General features: G+C 44.4%; 1 protein-coding gene across 1 annotated transcript in view; it reads right to left on the bottom strand.

Moving 5' to 3' along the window:
• The window catches only part of MSH4 (mutS homolog 4), a 1513152-nt gene that overhangs the window by 1263125 nt on the left and 227533 nt on the right, over positions 1-22494 (bottom strand). The window contains exon 6 of the mRNA XM_078673412.1: positions 15863-15978. Within this exon, the coding sequence (XP_078529538.1) occupies positions 15863-15978 (116 nt within the window). The remainder of the gene's footprint in view (positions 1-15862; positions 15979-22494) is intronic.

Raw genomic sequence — 22494 nt, forward strand, 5'->3', positions numbered from 1 at the left:
GATTCAATCTTCTATGCACGTTTCAACCCTTGTCCAAAACTCTGTGTGGTTGAGTACATGCGAGAATATGATCAGAGAATGTCTACTCTAGGCCCCGCCAACTTCTCATTTCCTTCGTTAAACCTCAGCAAGCTATAACCTCAACTTCCATTGATTTACTCATATTCATTTCTATCTTTATTTCGATCAGTTGGATCATAAAAGATATACATCATACATTAAAAACATTCATGATTTGATACTTATACATAAAAAAGATGTTAAAAAAGATAATTACAATTGTCATCTTATTATACAGGTTCAAAAAGTGCTAGTGCAGGGTGCAAATCCTACAGCTACATGCTATGGATCACATTTCTGTCCCTGTGCCTTATTGCTCACTTTGCCAACGGATTCAAGCAAGCCGGGCTGAAGACGGCTGGAATGCCAGAAACCGGTCCTCGGAAGCTTGTTTCCGGTCCAGGGAAGGCATGGCTTGGCAGTTCAGGCTGGACTGTTCCCATGAGGCACAGGGTCAGAGTGATTTGCATATAGACATGTCTGAACTGGGGTGGCAGAGTGGGCTAAAGAACGGTGATGGATTAAACCCAGATCTTTTGACTGGGTGTGAGTGTTTGATTGATTCAGATGCTCCGTCCATCACCACCCCCTTTTGTACCGCTCTTGTTTGAAGAGGTCACCAGGTAGCCCATCCAGGCCTGGAGCTTTGCCAGATGCCAGCCCTGAAATGGCAGCCCGGACCTCTTTCTCTAGAAAGAGTTCCCCCTCTAGTTGCGGGCCACTATTTAACAGTGAATTAGTTCAGGTCCCAACTATATCCACCTCAGCTCCTGTGTAAAGGGCTTGGAAGTGTTCTTGCCAGACCTTGGCTGAGATATTATGTTCGATAGCCGAGGGTGGCTCAGTGGACCCAGTGTTTACAACTCGCCAGAATTTACGGGAATCCCTGACTGCTAATGTGGCAGTGAGGTTCTCCCATTTCTCCTGGTCCCATTCTGCTTTGGCATGAGTGGTCACGCGCTTATAGTCCCTTCTCCTTGCCTGTATTACGGATCTGTCGTTACCCTGCTTTAGGGAAATCATTAGATCTGCTTTAGCCTTTCGGCAGGCGGCATTGTACCACTTTGAACAATGGCGCGTGCTGCCCCAGTTTTTACTGGGGCAAAGAGGACTTCAGCAGTATTCTTAATAAGGTCCTCGTGAGCGGACCGAAGTTTTTTATGCGTCTCATGGACATTGGATTGAACCACTAGTGCACTCACCTTTTCTAGTATGGGGATAACATAGCCATACAACTTTGAGACCTTTTCAGGGTTAGCGGCTAATTTTTCCCACCTCACTCTACGTCTATTGTTTGTCAGGGTCAACCCTATAGCGCCCACATCTTCACCAGCCCTTTGTTCATTAGCTAGACCAGGGAGAGAATATTCTAATTCAAGCGCGTTGTGGTCGCTATCGTCCCTTGCTATCACCCTGAAGTCCTTGATTTTGGACCAGGAGGACAATTGGACTAAAATATAGTCCAATCTCGACTCCATCCCAACTTTATTGTATGTGCATTTAGGGGGAATGTCTGAATTCAAACGCCCATTACAAGCCCTAGTAGCGTGTTTGAGGGTTAGGGCGGTGATCTGGACTGCCAAAGGTGTCCAAGCTCTGGGCGGAGGAGCCGCCGTGGGAGGCACTAGCCACAGCGCGTCCTCCTCCATTGTCGGTCCATCTAGTAATCCTGGGAGTAGCTCAAAGTGGCAGTTCAGATCACCCCCCACCACAAAAGGCATATCCTTGGCGAGATCATTGAGGAAAATGGAAAGTTCCTCAATGGTACTTGACTCTCTGGTGATATTTACCGGCCTGGAGTAGACATTTACTACTGCAAGTTTAATGGAATTGGGACATTCCAAGCGGACGCATTGCACGTCCTCAGAAGCTGTGGGATAAGATGTTGCCTTGCAGCCCAGGTGGGTTGCCACCCAGGTGGCGAGGCCACCAGAGGGACGCCCCTTGCCCCCCCATCGAGCGGGGATGGAAAATACTGCAAAACCAGGGCGAGTGTGTTCCTCTCTTGCCCAGGTTTCTTGAAACATACATACATCTTTCGAGTCTATAAATGTGCTCCCGTCTGTTGAATCGAGCTTGTTTCCCAGACCGGCCAAATTCCAAGACAGTATCTTTACTGAAGCTGGTTTGGAATTAGAAATAGAACTTGAGTTAGCCCCCTGGCCGAGTGGGCTAACCAGCGATGATGGGGTTTGATTTAGTGCCCCCATTCTAACTGAAGATTGTATGTTTCGAGGTAATAGCCCAAGTTGTTCGGGATTAAAAGTGGAACATGGGGAGCCCCCCTGGCCGATTAAGCTAACTGGCGACGTAACATTACGAATTGAGTCCCCCTGTCTAGCTGGAGATTGTATATCTCTAGATGGTGACCCAGGTATAGGATATTGACTTTCCTTGTCGTGCTGTAAAACAACACGAAACTTGGTCCCTGGGGTACGAGAGATGCTTCGACTAGGAGAGGTGATCTTGCCTGCCTGTACTACCCTATGTGGGTGATGGATCGACCCCCTCCTTAATGGGTGGAGTCAGTCAATTGTGTCCAGACAACTAAACCTATTATACAATGTGGGAGAGGTGGTCTTCTGCGCTATCGGGCGGTGGAATGCTCCTATCTCCCGGCTTCCCTGACCTCTCCCTCTCATGGGAACTGAATCCCAGGCCTCCTCCTCCCAAGTGTTACTCCAAGGGGGGTAAAAGAAGGATAGGGGTAAGGACTGGATGGAGGTTCCCAGGTCGCGATATGGCCACCCACATATGTGAGATACGGTCCTAGGGTCCCTGCAATTTATTAGGACACAGTCCCCTTTAATAGATTTCTTTGTGTTGCCTAGCCAGGGGACTCTTCTTACCATGAGTACCTCACTCGCTACTCCTGGGGGAAGGGGTCTGTTTAGGGTGAGCCAACTGACCACCTTATTTGTTAATGAGGCGACAGATTCTTTAATGTCTGGTTTTAATTCTGGTATGCCTGCAAGGATAACTACAAATGGGCTAGCCTCAGGGGGAAGGTCGATAGACATGATCTTGTTTGTTTTGTTTACCACCCCCTGCTTAGATTTAATGTTAGACTCAGTGGGAATAGTTGTAGTTATGCCTTCCTTAGGGGGAGAGGTTGCAGGGTGAGTGGTAAACGGCTGTGGATGTGGGTTATTTGGGGCTATTGTAGCATCCTTGGTAGAACTTGCAGTTGTTAGCCCCCTCTTATTATTGGATATGGCCCCCCCCTGCCAACCTTGTTATCTATTTTAAGACCGTCAACAATTAGTGCTGATGTTTTTTCTATAGTTGACAGCCTAGCTTCGATCCTAGTTAGACGGGCTTCTAAGGGGCTGAGAAGTGAACTCAGGAGGGCGCCAATATTGGCGATGGTAATAGCTCCTCCTTCCGTGATTATAAGACTAGAATTTACCTGCTCGGAGACTCGCATAGATGGAGTGGTTAGGAGTGCTGTCGTAGTATCATTAGGGGGTAAGGGTGCAGTTTTACTGTATGTGTTAACCTCCCCTAAGATGTTATGCTTTGAAACTTTTGCCTTGCGACCCCCAGGGTTTTGGGCCCCTCTCTTCCTTTTAGGTACTGCTCCCTCCCTGACTCCACGTTTTAATTGACTCTCTCTGGCGCTGGGAGTTTCATTAATTGGAGTAGTTGGTACGAGGGAGGGAGAGGTAAGATGCAATTGAGCAGGGGATGGGGTTAATGATCGTATATGTTCAGTGCCTGGGGGTTCATTATCCCCATGTAACGAGGTTGCAATAGATGCAGCAGATGGACCCATTGCCCCGTTGTCCCGTATTTCATTGTCCGTTTGATCGTGTCCATTCACAGGAGATCTGGCGTGCGCTATTGTACCCATGGAAGATCTTCTAACCCATTCGATCTCTTGCGAAATACGCCTTTCCAATATAGTGATTTCATCAATTAAAAGTGAACCAGCTTTGACAAAATAATTATCGAGAGTACCTGTTGGATGACCACCACTGTAAGGTTTTACTCCTCGTCTCTCTTGTAGCCATAGTCCTTTAAATCCTTTAAAAGGATCAGAAATTGCGAGAAAGGCGGTAAAAGAGAAAAGCCAAGGGGAATTGCCCGGTCCGGTCTCGGCCGTGCTCGAACGGGCTACAACGGGCCCGCCCTTATCCCGTGCTTCGCCCGGCGCACACCCGCGCGCGTCCCGCATGAGCGTGTGCTAAGCAGCCTAAATAGGAAGTGCTGAGGGGGTGGGAAGAGGACCCAGGTGCGGCCGGTGTCTTTGGCGCTGTGCTACCTGGTCCTCGCAGTCCCGCAGCTGGTTCCGGCGAGTGCCCCAAGCCCAGAGAAGTCCCGGTGTTGCTGGCAAAGTCCCACAAAGCAGGAGAGTCCAAAGGTCAGTGATTCAGCCTCGAGCGGCTCCCGCGAAGCGGGGGCCGCGAGGCGTTATCTAGTGCTGGGGGGCGGGGCAGGAAGAGGACCCAGGTGCGGCCGGTGTCTTTGGTGCTGTGCTACCTGGTCCTCGCAGTCTCGAAGCTGGTTCCGGCGAGTGCCCCAAGCCCAGAGAAGTCCTGGTGTTGCTGGCAAAGTCCCACAAAGCAGGAGAGTCCAAAGGTCAGTGATTCAGCCTCGAGCGGCGCACGCGAAGCGGGGGCCGCGAGGCATTATCTAGTGCTGGGGGGCAGGGCGGGAAGAGGACCCAGGTGCGGCCGGTGTCTTTGGCGCTGTGCTACCTGGTCCTCGCAGTCCCGCAGCTGGTTCCGGCGAGTGCCCCAAGCCCAGGGAAGTCCCGGTGTTGCTGGCAAAGTCCCACAAAGCAGGAGAGTCCAAAGGTCAGTGATTCAGCCCCGAGAAGGCACCCCAAAATTTCAAGCTCATTCTGTTAGAGGTGCTATGGCCAGTAAATCTCTGAGGGCTGGAGGTAAGTTGGATGACATTCTTAAAGCGTCAGACTGGTCGAACGCTAGCACCTTTGCACGGCACTACTGCATGCCTATCAAACATATGTCTAATGAGGTGTTACAAAGCTACCAACATGCATAATGTAGCCTCCGTTCTTGTAATGAAATTGTGATTCTCCTATTACCAGAACTAGAGAATCTGGATTTCATTAAAGACACGGAGGCTGACATTATCCCACCCATCCCATTCCATTCCCTGGTTTTTGGTGATTTCCTCAACAATGCCTATTTATTTATATTGATACCTGTGATGCTTTTGAAATAACTCATTATTTCCTTATTTATCTAGGTGTTATATTTTTTACTTCTTCTGGAGGCATTTACTTCCCTCTCTTTTCAGGTAACCCTTCATCATAACCGCCCGTCGCTTTGGTTTACTCCTCGTTTGGGTAGTTCCTTCTTCACGCCTCCACTAGGATCCTTTAGAAGTGTTAAAAGTGTTCAAACCGGAATCACCGAAGTTTATTATATCTCTGAACTTACTTATTATCTCCTCGTCATTTACAAGAGGCAGATTGTTATCAGCTCAGGCCATTTATATTCTTTCAAGGTTCTTTTCTGGAACCTTAGTATTGTGATGTATGCCGCTGCTTGGAGACTGCATTAAAAGATCTGCATAATGTCAGCCTACGTGTCTTTAATGAAATCCAGATTCTCTTGTCATGGTTATAGGAGAATCGCAATTTTTATTTATGCACTAATGTAAATCATTTGAAACGATATTAATATTTTATGATTTTACGTTATTACTTTGAAAATATAATGATATGTCATACTTCTTTGTGATTTTTGCAATCCAACAAATACAAATAATCTAAGCCCTTATAAACTGAAAGGATTTTAGAATATTGATTTTCCCCTATGATATATATATTCCTATATCTTTATATTCTGCACATTTTAGACTGTCTTTATTGTAGGCCTGCTATGGTCTCTATTCTGTCCTGCCTTACATTTGAGAGAAAGTTTAAATAATTTACAATGTTAAGCAAATGTATGTCTTACTAGAAGAGTACTCACTCGCTTTATAGGACTATTTCCAACAAAAGTTGCTACATTGGGAATATTTGCTATGGGAAATTGTCCTCTGTTGTTCATGTGCCTACTGCTAAAGGATCATTGTTTGGAAGTTTACTTATACTTGATGAACTGACAATTTACCTGGACAACACCACTTCTTTCTATGATATTGGTCTTCTTTATGTCATATGACAACCATCCTACACAAACTGACCAATGGACTGAATGGTCTGACACAATGAGGTGACCAAGGAGGTGTCAACACCAGAGCTAGAGGATTATAATATACATTGGCTTTAGGAAGTTGGAGAGAGATTACTGGATTGCTTGGTGATGAACCGACCAATTGGTTCACTCTGATTTTCCCAACTCGAACCAGACCGGATCCCAGAGACTGCCTTTGGAAATCTTTGCTGACTTTATGTGCTTCCTTTTGGACTGACACATTTGCTGTGTGTGCCATTTGTGGACTCTTTCTTGAGGGGTCACATCAGCTATGGCTCATCTCCTTGCTGAACTTTCCAGAGCTTTTTGTCACATTAGGGCAACCCTAAACTAATTAAACGGAGCAGCCCTCTTTAGGTTCTAAATGTTCAATAATGATGTACTACCCTTTGAATATCTTTGATATATTTCACCTTTAACTAAATCATAGACTGTGTTTTGTCATGACTTGTCTCCTAAAGTTGACTGTGCATTCCAATTGATTGAATAATGACAGGGAAGGATTAGTAAACAGAGATTTCTAATTACCAGGTGCTAAATGTTTTTGTTTTGCATTGCTTTAACCAAATTATTGGTTTTCTTGATCTTAGTCTGGTTAAATTTCTTTAGAAGGTTCGCACTAGCAGTGATAATTATTTACTTATATAATCTGGTAGTGAGAGTCATATACATGAAACTAATTATCAATTTGTGAATCGGTTATCCAATTCCTGATCCTCATTAGATATCCAGATGCTAGATCTCTAATATCCAACTCCCAAGTGGCACAATGCAAGATCCATCGGTGGATCAAGTGAGTGTCAGAAGAAATTAAACATTTGATGAGAGTAGAGAAAACAAATGGGCCCAAAAATCCGCTACAACAACTGATTGCGCTACCTACTCTAGTGACAGTAATGATATATCTAGAGGCACATTACTTCATCTATTCCTGACTATGACACTGTCTCTGATCCAGAGAAGGCGCTTTATCTGATATCTAATGAGATTATCACGGATAGCATCGACAGGTTCATCATTTATAATTTTGGCAATTTGCATACAGGTCAGCTGGATAAAAGCTAGTCCATAGGGACTGTTCAGAATCATCATCACCCCCTTCCCGATCATTCCCCAGGATCTTTGCGGCAAGAGCTTGCAATATGAGGTGGTTTAAGTGCTGGCAGTAGAGCAGGTGGTATCTCAATAACAGCCTGGGAATATAAGAAGTAGGAATCAGTTTTGTGGTGGGTGAGGCTTTTTCCATCATTGAGGTCTTCAGCAAGAACTTTGTCGGAAGGTTGTCATAGAAGGAATTTGATATTGTATTCAGTAGATGAAGTTGGCATTGGTACAGTCCTCATTAACTTAGGCTTTGTCAAAGATGGAGTTCTGAACAGGACCAGAAGTCTCAATAGAAGGGAGTGCATATTTGTTCTTGGAAGGTAAGACCTGAGGATGTAGACACCAACAAGAGCTTTGCCAACGATAGCTCCATCTATAGAATTTTAAATGAGAAAACGTCTGCATGAAGGCATATCTTACAATTATTAGATGTCTTGGTCTGTCTAGGAATTTTTATCTTGAGTCTCTTTTGGACTTGGATTGTCCACTGAAAGCAATTTAAAAGGCAGTATATCTTTGTCAGAGCTAGATTTCCTCGGTCTGTGCCCTATTAGAGGATGGTGGAAAGGCACAGTGACTAGATGTTTGAAGAAATAACTTTTTCCCTTCTCACGTAGAATAGGACTTTTTTAGTTTTTTGTCCTACATTGCCTTGGTGGAGATTTCCTATGACATATGTACTCATGTGGCATGTGTTGAGGGCGCAGACATTATATACCCTATCGCCTGGATCCTTCTTTATACCAAAAGCTTCAGGGCTCGTAGAGAGCACGCACAAGCTTTCGGACATTTGTTAATCTGAAGAAAATAGCTACATGTTGTGTATTTTGTATTGCTTGGCCTGGTGTTCAGCATACTGTGCACTTGTCCAACATTCCTTTAGGGCCTAAGGGCCTCAAATGCTGTTCCTTATTTAAAACTGCCACTTTTTTATTAATTCATTATCAAGTTATACATATTGTGAGTGTTGAAAGTATGCCTATAGCTCTTTGATATTAGTCTAGCGAGATTATATGTGTGAAATACTTCTCATGAGTTTTCTCTAGCATTACATCACAAATTCTGGCTTCTGTGGAACATGTTATTTTACTATCAAGGCTACAGACTAAGACCACACTGGCTTTTCAGAAACATAATCTGGCTTTGCACAAGACTTCAAGCTAATTTCTTTCAGCTACGAAAAACACTGTGCAGCAGTCAAGATGGCACATCTTTTAGCTCTAGTTATTGTTAGTTAGGATTGTAAAGAATGGCGTCTGATTAATGTGGTATGTTTTCGATGTTTATAATATTTACTCTGTGTTTATTTATAATCACCATGCTTCTTTCAAAATCTGCTGTATTAATTTTGCATATGTTTTAGATTGGCAACAAATGAAGCATTATAAAACATTGCTTCAGATTTATTGAGCATAATCTATTGGTATTAAGAGTGAAGGGAAACCAATGTTTTTCTGTCAGGAATATTGTATTCCTGCGCAATTCCAAAAGCAAATCTTCTCTGGATAAGTTCAGCAGAGATTTGCCGAACACCACTTGTCCATTTTCCCACTCTGAATGGTAAATTGATATATCTGAAAAAGGGGGGTGAGAGTGCACACCTGTTCATCCAATTTCAATCCTCTATGTTTTTTACCTTTCATCCATTTGCGTGCAAGCCCGGTTATCCGTGATCTGCCCAAACACGTGTTTGTAGAAATATCAAAGAAATTAAGCGAACAGACACCTCAATCCAGGTGCACAGCGTTGCTTACTTTTATCAAAAAAGTGTCATACATTTTTCCTTTTTTCCAAAGTTTTATTCATATTTGGTCCTTTACTTCTCAGAACATCTTTGTAATTACTCCAATCACATGAGAGACACTTATACACATTTTCCTTAATGTTTACGAAATGCCAATCCAGGCCTTATTCCGAAGCATGGAGTGTGCGTAAGTCATCCTCAAAGGTAAGTCTATGTTTACCCAATGCATTTCGAGCCGTACCAGGCTCTTCATCAGGGGTTATCTACAAATTAAATTAAAACATGCCTGTTAGACTGTAGTCGACCAAAATCTAGAATATGGTTACAAGTGTTTCTATAAAATACATCCCATCAAAAGTGGCTAGCCCAGTACATAACGTCTGCCCTCTGAATTCATTATTAATCACTGTCTTGGAACCCTCTCTCCCCAACTGACACAGTGCCACATGTACCTTTATCTTTATTCAAATGGTCTCATTATATGCGCATTAATTCCTCCGCAAAACCCCTTCTACTGTGTGTTAACCCTCCCGTCTAAGTTTTTTCTGAAACGAACACGTACCTCAACAAACGGACCTGCCGATAGTTTTCCCTCGTGTTAATGATCCTTCTAGTGAAACGCTCTTCACTCCACTTAGATACCTTCATCTAGTCTCCACCCCTCGACTATCTAGCCAATCAACATTGTTGTTCTTTAAGCTACCTGTAGATTTAATCCCTTTTAGAGGTAAACACCCACTCCCTGACTTTCACTAGCCGCTTTCTATCGATATTGGCTTTCTATCGATAAATCATTTATCAAATTATGGAGGGCTGATTTTTCCTGATGAGACACACTTTTACAGATGCTGAGGTGACGATAGTGGTGATTGGGTAGATACACGAGTATGGTAAAATAAGGTACAGACAGGGTTGCTGCGTTAGTCGGAGGGAGAAAAAAGCGATTAAAAAACAGTCAGCGCGCAAGGCCAATATCGATAGAAAGCGGCTAGTGAAAGTCAGGGAGTGGGTGTTTACCTCTAAAAGGGATTAAATCTACAGGTAGCTTAAAGAACAACAATGTTGATTGGCTAGATAGTCGAGGGGTGGAGACTAGATGAAGGTATCTAAGTGGAGTGAAGAGCGTTTCACTAGAAGGATCATTAACACGAGGGAAAACTATCGGCAGGTCCGTTTGTTGAGGTACGTGTTCGTTTCAGAAAAAACTTAGACGGGAGGGTTAACACACAGTAGAAGGGGTTTTGCGGAGGAATTAATGCGCATATAATGAGACCGTTTGAATAAAGATAAAGGTACATGTGGCACTGTGTCAGTTGGGGAGAGAGGGTTCCAAGACAGTGGATAATAATGAATTCAGAGGGCAGACGTTATGTACTGGGCTAGCCACTTTTGATGGGATGTATTTTATAGAAACACTTGTAACCATATTCTAGATTTTGGTCGACTACAGTCTAACAGGCATGTTTTAATTTAATTTGTAGATAACCCCTGATGAAGAGCCTGGTACGGCTCGAAATGCATTGGGTAAACATAGACTTACCTTTGAGGATGACTAACGCACACTCCATGCTTCGGAATAAGGCCTGGATTGGCATTTCGTAAACATTAAGGAAAATGTGTATAAGTGTCTCTCGTGATTGGAGTAATTACAAAGATGTTCTGAGAAGTAAAGGACCAAATATGAATAAAACTTTGGAAAAAAGGAAAAATGTAGGACACTTTTTTGATAAAAGTAAGCAACGCTGTGCACCTGGATTGAGGCGTCTGTTCGCTTCATTTCTTTGAAATTGATATATCTATCAGTACTTGCCTTAGGGCGATGGGAAATCTACTGGATGTGGTCAGCATTGACCTCTGGCATGTGGCACCTGGTTCCAGTCTTTACAGACAGCAATTTAAAAAAGCTATCAAAGGAATTGGGGTGATCCATGAAGCTGATAACACCGGAGTATAACCTCAGTAAAGAAAAAATGGGCAGAAATTCTGAACATTCAGCATTTGGTGGAAATAGCAGCTAACACGTGTCTGCAGAGGCATTGGCATTACGAGTTGTGTGATATTTATCACAACCTTGCAGTTTTCCACTGACGAAATCCAGCAGGTCAAACCTTCCTAAATGTATTTTTGGGGAAAGGGGGGGGGGGAGGCTAAAAAAAAAAAAAAACATGTGGAATTCAAACAACCTATTTCGCATGTTATGCCACTTTTACCTGTTGAAAACTTAGAATAGGATGTATTTACCACATGTGTGGTAAATACCTCAACCTGCGGTAATGGCGTTTAGCATGTGTGTTAAATACCCCACCCTATTCCGTAAACCTTACAATTAGGGCCCTGGTGGCCTCTAGTAGGAGCAGGGCTTAGAGACTACTCTCTTATTGGCTGGAGTTTGGTTCATTTTCAGTTATGTGAATGTGCAACCAAACTGAAGGAAGTTCATATCTTTGTCTAAGATTGACTGCTGTGCTCTGTACACAAAGATCCCACCCCAACAAAGGGAATAATTCCAGAATGCAAATCCATGAATGATCCAAAGTTGGAGAACGGCAGACTATGGCCCCCTTGCCCACCGCTTCCGGCATCACCACAGGGGTAGCAGACAGCTTTCCCCAAGCCAAGCTAACACATGGCATGGCCATGGCCACCCCACAAATGTGTTCGGGGATCCCACACATAGGGAGAAATATTCTAATGTGCATGAATATCAAAGAAGATAGCGTAAGATGAGACTTCTGGGATCACCACAAATTGCCAAACCTAAAATACATAATTCCTCAGAGAACAGGCAGAAAACGAGCATTCTGGGGGTCTTCAATATCAGGGGGACTTTGAATTCTAAAAGTGAAGGAATTTATACAGATAACAAAAATGTGTTCTAAGGACCTGTCAGACAAGTTTGCATTGTTTTAGGTGGTAATTCTGGTAAGGAACCATCTTAAAAAATCAATCAATCAATCAATCAGAGTACTTGTAAAGCGCGCTATTTACCCGTGAGGGTCTCAAGGCGCTGAGGGGAGGGGGTGCCGCTACTGCTCAAAGAGCCAGGTCTTGAGGAGTCTTCTGAAGGTGAGTAGGTCTTGGGTCTGCCGTAGGTGGGTAGGGAGAGTGTTCCAGGTCTTGGCGGCGAGGTAGGAGAAGGATCTGCCACCGGAGGTTGTTCGTTGGATGCGAGGGACAACGGAGAGGGCGAGTCTGGTGGAGCAGAGTTGGCGGGTGGGGGTGTAGAAGCCGAGTCTGCTGTTTAGGTAGGCTGGTCCGGCGTTGTGGAGTGCTTTGTGTGAGTGGGTGAGGAGCTTTAAGGTGATCCTCTTGTCGACAGGGAGCCAGTGTAGGTCTCTCAGGTGGGGGGTGATGTGGCTGCGGCGGGGGACGTTGACGATCAGTCAGGCGGAGGCATTTTGGATGCGTTGTAGTCGTCGTAAGTGTTTGGCTGGGATTCCTGCGTAGAGTATGTTGCTGTAGTCCAGTCTGCTGCGGATGAGGGCCTGTGTCACCGTTCTTGTTTCGGTCGGGATCCACTTGTAGATCCTGCGGGGCATGCAGAGGGTGTAGTAGCAGGATGAGGAGACAGCGTTGATCTGTTTAGACATGGAGAGGGAGGAGTCGAGGATAAATCCTAGGTTGCGTGCATGGTCGGTGGGTGTCGGTGCTGTTCCCAGTGTGGTCGGCCACCAGGAGTCGTCCCAGGCTGAGGGGGTGGTTCCGAGGATGAGTACCTCCGTCTTGTCCAAGTTCAGCTTCAGACGGCTGTTCCTCATCCAATCGGTGACGGCCTTCATTCGCTCATGGAGTTTGGTTTTGGCGGTGTGCGGGTCCTTGGTGAGGGAGAGGATGAGCTGGGTGTCATCAGTGTAGGAGATGATGTTGAGGTCGTGTTGGCGGGCCGCTTGTCCGAGGGGGGCCATGTAAACGTTGAACAGCGTCGGGCTGAGGGATGAGCCCTGGGGGACGCTGTCGGTGGCCTCGGATCGGAAGGGCGGGAGGCGGACGCTCTGCCGGAGAGGAAGGACGTGGACCAGTCAAGGGCCTTCTCTTGGATTCCGGCTTCTAGGAGGCGTGTCTTTAGAGTGAGATGGCAGACCGTGTCGAAAGCGGCTGACAGGTCCATGAGGATAAGGGCTGATGTTTCGCCGTTGTCTAGTTGGCGATGAGGGCTGTCTCGGTGCTATGGTTTCATCTGAACCCGAACTGGGACGGGTCCAAGATGTTGTTGTCTTCGAGGTGGCGGGTCAGTTTCATGTTGCATGTTGACGATTTTCTTGATGACCTTCGGCGGGAACGGGAGCAGGGAGATGGGCCGGAAGTTCTTGAGCTGCTTGGGGTCCGCCTTGGGCTTTTTGAGGAGGGTGTTGATTTCGGAGTGTTTCCAGCTTTCCCGGAATGTTGCTGTTTCGAAGGAGATGTTGATGACCTTCCGTAGTTGGGGTGCGATGGCAGCGTCTGCTTTGTTAAATACGTGGTGTGGGCACGGGTCTGACGGAGATTCTGAGTGGATGGAGTTCATGACCTTGCGTGCCTCGTCGTCGTTGACGTTGGACCAGGAGGTCTGGCGGTTGGCGCTGGTGGTGTTCAACAGGGGAGGTGGGGTCTGGCGTAGTCGGGGCGGTCATGGTGTTGAAGCTGTCATGGATGTCAGCGATCTTGCGGTGGAAGAAGATGGCCAGTGAGTTGCACAGTTCTTGTGAGGGCGGTATGTCGTTGGCGTTGGCGCTGGGGTTGAGAGTTCCTTTACGATGCTGAAGAGCTCTTTGCTGTCGTGTGTGTTGTTATCCAGGCGGTCTTTGAAGGACGATCTCTTGGCTAATCTGATGAGGTGGTGATGTCTGCGGGTGGCGTCCTTGTGGGCTGCGTGGTTGTCCGGAGTGCGTTCGTGGAGCCATATCTTCTCCAGTTTCTGGCGTGCGCGTTTGGAGGTCTGCAGCTCGTCGGTGAACCAGGTGGCTCTCTTGCTGGCATGGTTGTTGGAGGGTTTCTTGAGTGGGGCGAGGGTGTTGGCGCAGTCGTCGATCCACTGTCTGAGGTTGCGGACTGCGGTGTCTGGGTTGGTGGGGTCAGTGGGTGGGTTTTGGGCGAGGGTGGTGATCAGCTGGTCTTCGGTGACTTTGCTCCAGCAGCGGCGAGGTAGCTGTTGGGTGCAGTGGTGCATGGTTGGTTTATTGAAGGTGAAATGGATGCAGCGGTGGTCGTTCCAGTGGAGTTCGGTGGTGTGGTCGTAGGCGACGTGGGTGCCTGGGGAGAAGACGTGGTCCAGCGTGTGGCCAGCGGCGTGGGTGGGTGCGGTGATAAGTTGTCTGAGGCCGAGGTTGTCGAGGTTGTCAAACAGGGTGGCGGAGTTGGCGCTGTTGTTGTTCTCGAGATGGAAATTCAGGTCCCCGAGGAGGATGTAGTCCGTGGAGGCGAGTGCGTGGGTGCTGGCGAAGTCGGCGATGGAGTCGCTGAATTGAGCTTGGGGTCCAGGGGGTCTGTAGATGAGTGTTCCTCTGAGGGTGGTGTTGGGGTCGGTGTGGGTCCGGAAGTGCAGGTGTTCGGCGGTGTTGAGGGTGTCGTCTGTGTGGGTGGCGACCTTGAGGGTGGACTTGTGGACGATGGCTATGCCTCCTCTGATTCGGTTGGCGCGACCCCTGCGGGTGATCTTGTAGCCGTCCGGGATGGCTATGGCGATGTCGGGCGCCGAGGAGTCGTTCCACCAGGTCTCGGTCAGGAAGGCCACGTCTGGGGGCAGAGGTGTCGAGCAGATCCCAGAGCTCGACGGCGTGTTTGCGTGCGGAGCCGGTGTTGAGAAGTATGCAGCGGAGGTGGTTGGGTCCAGTCCTTGGAGGTATGGTGGCTCTTTCGCAGGCGAAGCTGCAGGTGTGGCAGGAGAAAGGTCTGTGAGTCAGTTTTGGGGCGGCTTGGAAGCAGGTGTTGTTTCGGCCGGCGTTGAGTGCGTAGAGGGTGCTGGCGTCGTAGCGGAGTCTGGTGTTGTGACGTTCGCGGGGTCCAGGGGTTCTGGCACTGGGCGCAGTCCAGGCGCGGACGGGCGCAGATGGGCTTGCCTTTGGCACGCCTTTGGCGCGCCCGCTGCATGGCCTCCATAAGAGGGGGATAGGGAGGGAGGTGCAGCCACTGTGCGGCCTCCTTATGAGGGGGAGAGGGACGGAGGAGCAACTGGGAGCGGGGTGGCCAATGGGGAGCAAGGGGCGGGGCCGCAGGGATGCAGCGGCAGGAAGGAGCGGGTAACGGCGGGAAAACAGGAGGGCGGCAGGGAGCAGGTACGAGGCAGCTGGCGGCCGTGTGGTGGCGTGGGGAACGACCTGCCTGTGAGCCGGGTCAGAAAATAGTTCACATGGGGATATTTTACTAGAACATAATGTGGTGGAAGACATATTTGTGCCCATTGGGAGTATTGGGACAGGAGCATTACCATTCTTTGTAGCAAAGTGCTTTCATCTGCAATATTCCTAAGCACAGATATAGAGATAGGTTAATGCTCGAACCCCTAGGTGTGAATTCACACTATTGACTACGCTTATCTTCTCTTATGTTTTTGTAATTGATAAACAGTCTCAGATCCATGAAAGTACATAGAGGGCAACTTAGTTGAAAGGAAGGCAAAATAATATAATTCAGTATTATTGCAAATTCAACAAATTCATTGTATCAGTATGAATGATGGGAAAGCGAGAAGATACTACACAGCACAATTTAACATGGTTTCTTTTTGCTGTTTACACAGGAACTATTTAAATTTATAGTAGCATACAAGGAAGACAATGACATAAATGTTTCCTTATTGACATACTTAGACTGAACCTCCATTATGACAGTGCTGAATTCAGGTGTACACAATTGCTCAATTGATTCTAACCCCTTGGTTTCATTAAAATATTTTCTTTGCACTGTAGTGAAGGTCACATTCTGTAGGAAGAAAAACAAAAGCATCCATCAACATAATTAATAGCAATGTTTTCATATCTTTGTCAGGTTTATTAACAGAACTCTTTAAACTCCTACTGATTCACAACAGAATAAACCAATCAGTTCATTTCAATTATTTTGACTGGTATATAAAATAAAAATTACGAAAGCACACAGTTAGGACTAGCGGTGGGTGAATAGCTGATGGTGCTGAGGGGGAATCAGCATAGGGTGCAAAAAGGGGATAAGTACAGGATATGAGAGCAGGCAGCAGTATACGGTACAAGGGTGAGCCACTGAGGATACAGGGGAACAGCACAGGATCCAAGAGGCAATCAGTGCTGGGTGCAGGGGAACAGCATAGATCCAGAGGTAGAATTATGTAAGTGAGAGTAGTTCCAGAGCCATATAGGAACAGAGTCATAAGATATGAGGAGAGGACAGTGTAGGAAACTGGGTTATTAGTTGCACAGAATGGGAGTCCTTCAAAAGTAATACGTCCACAAGTGTCTTTTTCTTGAGAGACAAGTATCCCATTGTAGCAGTTGACTCTTTCAGGGTAGAAGAGCAGAGCGGTCCAAGGACTATTAAGGAAGCCGCTGTGGGCTGGAAATCTCAATAACCTGGCACCCAACAACATTCAATAAATGAATGTGCAGTCAGTGTTTTTTTTCTTTTAAAAAGGAAAAGTACTTTTTTTACACACACTATTAAATACTAAGCATTAAATTACAAATATATACAATCAGGTAGATACAAGTACCATGGGTAACACACTCATATCTCTTATACCCCTAGTGGGCCCTGATTCCTATAACACAATTACCTCCACCTATACTATATGCAGTATCATAATATACGTTGTCACTATCAGTAGGGCTGGCCTAATGGCTTTTTTAGGGTTTCATCACATTAGTAAAAGCAGCCACATTTTCTATTGCATCACTGTAACACTATTCAAATCAATGGCAACAATACTAACAGGCATTACATGTTGCAACAAAACATTAAAGTCAGTAGGGGGTTAGACCTTGCATTGTTAACATCATTATTATTAAAAAAGCATTATGTTCAAAACATGCATCCCAAAGTCTTTCTTGTACACTAATTACACTACTTCTGAAGCTTTAAAACCAACCAACATGGGTCCCTGCAATTCAGAGCATATGTACAAACGTACAGGCTAAAGAAGTACTTAAAATCAAGCCAAACCGCTTCCAGGGACATTAATGTAACCCCTGGAAGACTTAGAGTGAGGTTTTTCAATACATTTCTCGGGGACAGGGTGTCTGCTGCACATTTGCAGCCCCTATTGCACTCTTCATAGAGGTTTGTGGTGCCTCTGACACCCCCTGGGGCACCACAAGGCATAAGTGAAATCGCCTGGGGCTGATCGGGCATTCCATTGGTCAGGGGCACGAATATTAAATTACCTTTTTCTTTTTTTGGTTTTTCCTTTATCGGGGACCCGGTAACACCCAGCATCTGCAGCCCCAGAGCCAGCATTCTCTATGTGCACCACTTGGCAGGAGGCGAAATCAGTGCTTCTCTGGACACAAGTCACTCCAGACACTGGGGCAAGTGAGCCCCCCACAAGCCCTTCTTCTCTCCTTGGCCTTCCTTGTCCCGGAGGGATGGGGTCCCCGGGACATCTTTGCTTGCATCGGTCCTCAGGGAATAGTGTCGCTGGGTCCGCCCACAGGCTCCGGGAGGAGGACCTTAGCATGTCCTTGCCCAAAAACAAATTCAATAAAATAAGGATGCAACAGCACTTGGGTACTTGCTCCCAGGGGGAACCGTTGAAAGCCGGAGTCCCAGTCCTACACCACTGTCACCAGATGCGAGACCTGGGGCTCGTCCCTCAACGTTAGGCCAAAGAAGGACACCGTTTGAGATAGTCCTGCTCAACCCCTTAGTAGCTTGGCACGAGCAGCCAGACCTATCTCCAAGGATGCTCGATTCCGGTCCAGGGAAGACATGGCTTGGCAGTTAGGGCTGGACTATTCCCATGATGCACAGGGTCAATGCTGATTTGCATATGGTCATGTCTGAACTGGGGTGGCTTGGTGAGCAAAATAACGATGGATTAAACCCAGATCTGTGACTGGGGGTGAATGTTTTGCCATTGTGCAACATTCCGTCCATCATCTTATGTGTTTTGCTGTTCACCCTATGTGGGAAGGGTATGCCCAGACGTGGGTCCCGTGATCACTACGCCACCGGAGTCAAGCTACCCAGGCTTAAGACGGCTGATAGCCAGAAACCGGTCCTAGGATGCTTGATTCCGGTCCAGGGAAGACATGGCTTGGCAGTTCGGGCTGGACTGTTCCCATGAGGCACAGGGTCAAGGCTGATTTGCATATGGTCATGTCTGAACTGGGGTGGATTGGTGAGCAAAATAACGAAGGATTAAACCCAGATCTGTGACTGGGGGTGAATGTTTTGCCATTGTGCAACATTCTGTCCATCATATTGTGTGTTTTGCTGGGATGTACGACGTTACAACGCATACTATTACAACGCATGCTTTTACAACGCATTTTTTACAACGCACAGTATACTACAACGCAATATTTTACAACGAATACTATTACAACGCAATATAGAGTAAATAATAGAAAAGTACTATTACAACGAAAACTTTTACAACGCATACTTTTACAACGCATTTAAATGTTTATTTTTTTTTACATATATAAAATCTGGCACGGGATGCAGGGAAATTAGGGGTTTTGGGTGGGGAAGTGTTTTAAAATATGGTGAAAAACTGCACGGAAATGCTCAGAAATTAACGATTTCTTAAAATAAATACTCGAGTAATAAAATTAATACTCAAGTAACAATTTTTTTAATTTTTTTTTTTAAGATATATACAATCTGGCACGGGATGCAGGGAAAGTAGGGGTTTTGGGTGGGGAAGTGTTTTAAAATGTGGTGAAAAACTGCACGGAAATGCTCCGAAATAAACGATTTCTTAAAAATAAATACTCGAGTAACTAAATTAATACTCGAGTAACAAAATTAGTACTCGCATTTATAAAAATTCACAAATTTCACAGAAATAAAAATTATCTTTTCTTTAAAACGGCCTTTAAAACATAGAAACGATTATTAAATAAATGACAAAGAAACATTTTATATGAAGGGAAAGATATGCTTGTATAGATCCGCCATTTTAAGTACTGATGTTTACTAAGAAGTCCATCAACTATTTCCTTGACATTAAAGATAAACAGTAGTCTCAAAATGGATGCCAAAAACGGAACGAAAGTATGAAAACATCACTTCAAAACCAAACATTTTAAATTATACGTTTCCACAAAATAAGTCTAAATATAAAATTAGAAATCTAACGGTGTAAAGTAAAAAATTAATGATGCTACTGACTAAAAGATATAAATAGGAGCAAGACACCATTTTAAATTCAGTTGATTATCAACTCCCAGAGTAAGCAGACATCAAAAGGTGACTCTCTGACCTCTTCAACTAGATATCAGCAGTAGCCAACTTTAAAGCGTTCATTCAAGGAAATTCAAGTAAGTACTTAAAAAGAAGTAAACAAATGTTTCAGTAGAACATTTAATCAAGAATAAATTAAACATTTAAATTTTATTAACACGAATAGTAATACTATAGTAGCCATTAATTTAAAAAATACCAGATTATATTTAAAAATTTCTCTGGATAATCCAATGTAAATATAAATGTAATTTTGATAAAAACGTTATTAATATTTCATCTGACAGTAATTTTTTGAGAAAAATAAGAACTTGTTTTAAGCAACGACAAAATGTTATTTCTTTCTGAAACAGTTCTCCAAACAAGTGAGACTAATACATAAGCTTCTTTTCAACAAAAGCTAATTTTCTACGAATCAACATATCTCAGGGCGAATTACAAAAAGGTATTTTTTTAACGATTTACCCAAAAACATGACTAAATATTTTACAAACCTTTCTAAAAAATAATCCATAGCTATATTTTTTTTTTTCACACAGATAAACCAACTTGGTTTACGAAAAACATCCTTTCAATTGACAACAAGAAAAAAATACTTTTAAAAAGGTAAACTTTTTGTAAAATTAGAAATACGAATACATTTAAGAAAGCAAGAGTCGATTATGCACTTCTCAGTTATCATTAGCTCAAAAAAAATAGTTCTGATTATTCAAAAAAAAATAATTAAATTCATTTTAGATACTGAAAATTATCTTTTGAAGCCCTCCAATCAAGACTCAAACTGAGAATACACCTTGACAAACAAAGCCAAAGAAAAACATCAGAAAAATTAGATTTATTACTAAGGTAAGTACTGGATAGTGTAAATACTCTATTCTTACACAATAAAAGTGCATCAGTAGGGTAAGTGCTGGATAGTGTAGGGGTGCCACTTACTATTTTAAATCCAGTCAAGTGCATCAGTAAGGTAAGTGCTGGATAGTGTAGGGGTGCCACTTAGTATACTAACTCCAGCAAAGTGCATCAGTAGGATAAGTGCTGGATAGTATAGGGGTGCCACTTACTATTCTAACTCTAGTAAAGTGCATCAGTATGGTAAGTGCTGGATAGTGTAGGGGTGCCACTTACTATGCAAACTCCATGAAAGTGCATCAGTAGGGTAAGTGCTGGATAGTGTAGGGGTGCCACTTACTATTCCAACTCCAGGAAAGTGCATCAGTAGGGTAAGTGCTGGATAGTGTAGGGGTGCCACTTACTATTCCAACTCCAGGAAAGTGCATCAGTAGGGTAAGTGCTGGATAGTGTAGGGGTGCCACTTACTATTCTAACTCCATGAAAGTGCATCAGTAGGGTAAGTGCTGGATAGTGTAGGGGTGCCACTTACTATTCTAACTCCATGAAAGTGCATCAGTAGGGTAAGTGCTGGATAGTGTAAGGATGCCACTTAGTATTCCAACTCCATAAAAGGGCATCAGTAGGGTAAATGCTGGATAGTGTAGGGGTGCCACTTACTATTTTAAATCCAGTCAAGTGCATCAGTAGGGTAAGTGCTGGATAGTATAGGGGTGCCACTTACTATTCCAACTCCAGGAAAGTGCATCAGTAGGGTAAGTGCTGGATAGTGTAAGTGTGCCAATGAGTATTCTGATTTCACACAAAATGAGACATTGTTGAAAAATGTATACATTCAAAAGACATTTTTTTTACACCAAACTGAAAAAGAATCATTTAGTAATTTGTCATACTTTTAAATTTTTGAAATAATCAAATTACATGAAACATGTGGAAAACATTTTAAACAATCTCCAATTTCTATTTTAGAATCCAACTTGAAGATCCAAACCAGAGAAAGCAATCAACAAAAATCCAAAACAAACATAAATTAGAAGACCAGGAAGAACAGCAAGAAGCAAACACCAAAAACCAAAGGTAATTTCTCATAAAAATCACTTCTAAACCACAAAATTAATACCAAAAAATAGATATGAAAGTGCATTAGTAGGGTAAGTGCTGGATAGTGTAGGGGTGCCACTTACTGTTCTAACTCCAGTAAAGTGCATCAGTAAGGTAAGTGCTGGATAGTGTAGGGGTGCCACTTAGTATTCCAACTCCAGGAAAGTGCATCTGTAGGGTAAGTGCTGGATAGTATAGGGGTGCCACTTACTATTCTAACTCCAGGAAAGTGCATCAGTAGGGTAAGTGCTGGATAGTGTAGGGGTGCCACTTACTATTCCAACTCCAGGAAAGTGCATCAGTAGGGTAAGTGCTGGATAGTATAGGGGTGCCACTTACTATTCTAACTCCAGGAAAGTGCATCAGTAGGATAAGTGCTGGATAGTGTAGGGGTGCCACTTACTATTCCAACTCCATGAACGTGCATCAGTAGGGTAAGTGCTGGATAGTGTAGGGGTGCCACTTACTATTCCAACTCCAGGAAAGTGCATCAGTAGGGTAAGTGCTGGATAGTATAGGGGTGCCACTTACTATTCTAACTCCAGGAAAGTGCATCAGTAGGGTAAGTGCTGGATAGTGTAAGTGTGCCAATGAGTATTCTGATTTCACAAAAAATGAGACATTGTTGAAAAATGTATACATTCAAAAGACATTTTTTTTACACCAAACTGAAAAAGAATCATTTAGTAATTTGTCATACTTTTACATTTTTGAAATAATCAAATTACATGAAACATGTGGAAAACATTTGAAACAATCTCCAATTTCTATTTTAGAATCCAACTTGAAGATCCAAACCAGAGAAAGCAATCAACAAAAATCCAAAACAAACATAAATTAGAAGACCAGGAAGAACAGCAAGAAGCAAACACCAAAAACCAAAGGTAATTTCTCATAAAAATCACTTCTAAACCACAAAATTAATACCAAAAAATAGATATGAAAGTGCATCAGTAGGGTAAGTGCTGGATAGTGTAGGGGTGCCACTTACTATTCTAACTCCAGGAAAGTGCATCAGTAGGGTAAGTGCTGGATAGTGTAGGGGTGCCACTTACTGTTCTAACTCCAGTAAAGTGCATCAGTAAGGTAAGTGCTGGATAGTGT

The sequence above is a fragment of the Lissotriton helveticus genome, chromosome 1_2 (genome assembly GCF_964261635.1).
Source record: "Lissotriton helveticus chromosome 1_2, aLisHel1.1, whole genome shotgun sequence".
Lineage (NCBI taxonomy): Eukaryota > Metazoa > Chordata > Amphibia > Caudata > Salamandridae > Lissotriton > Lissotriton helveticus.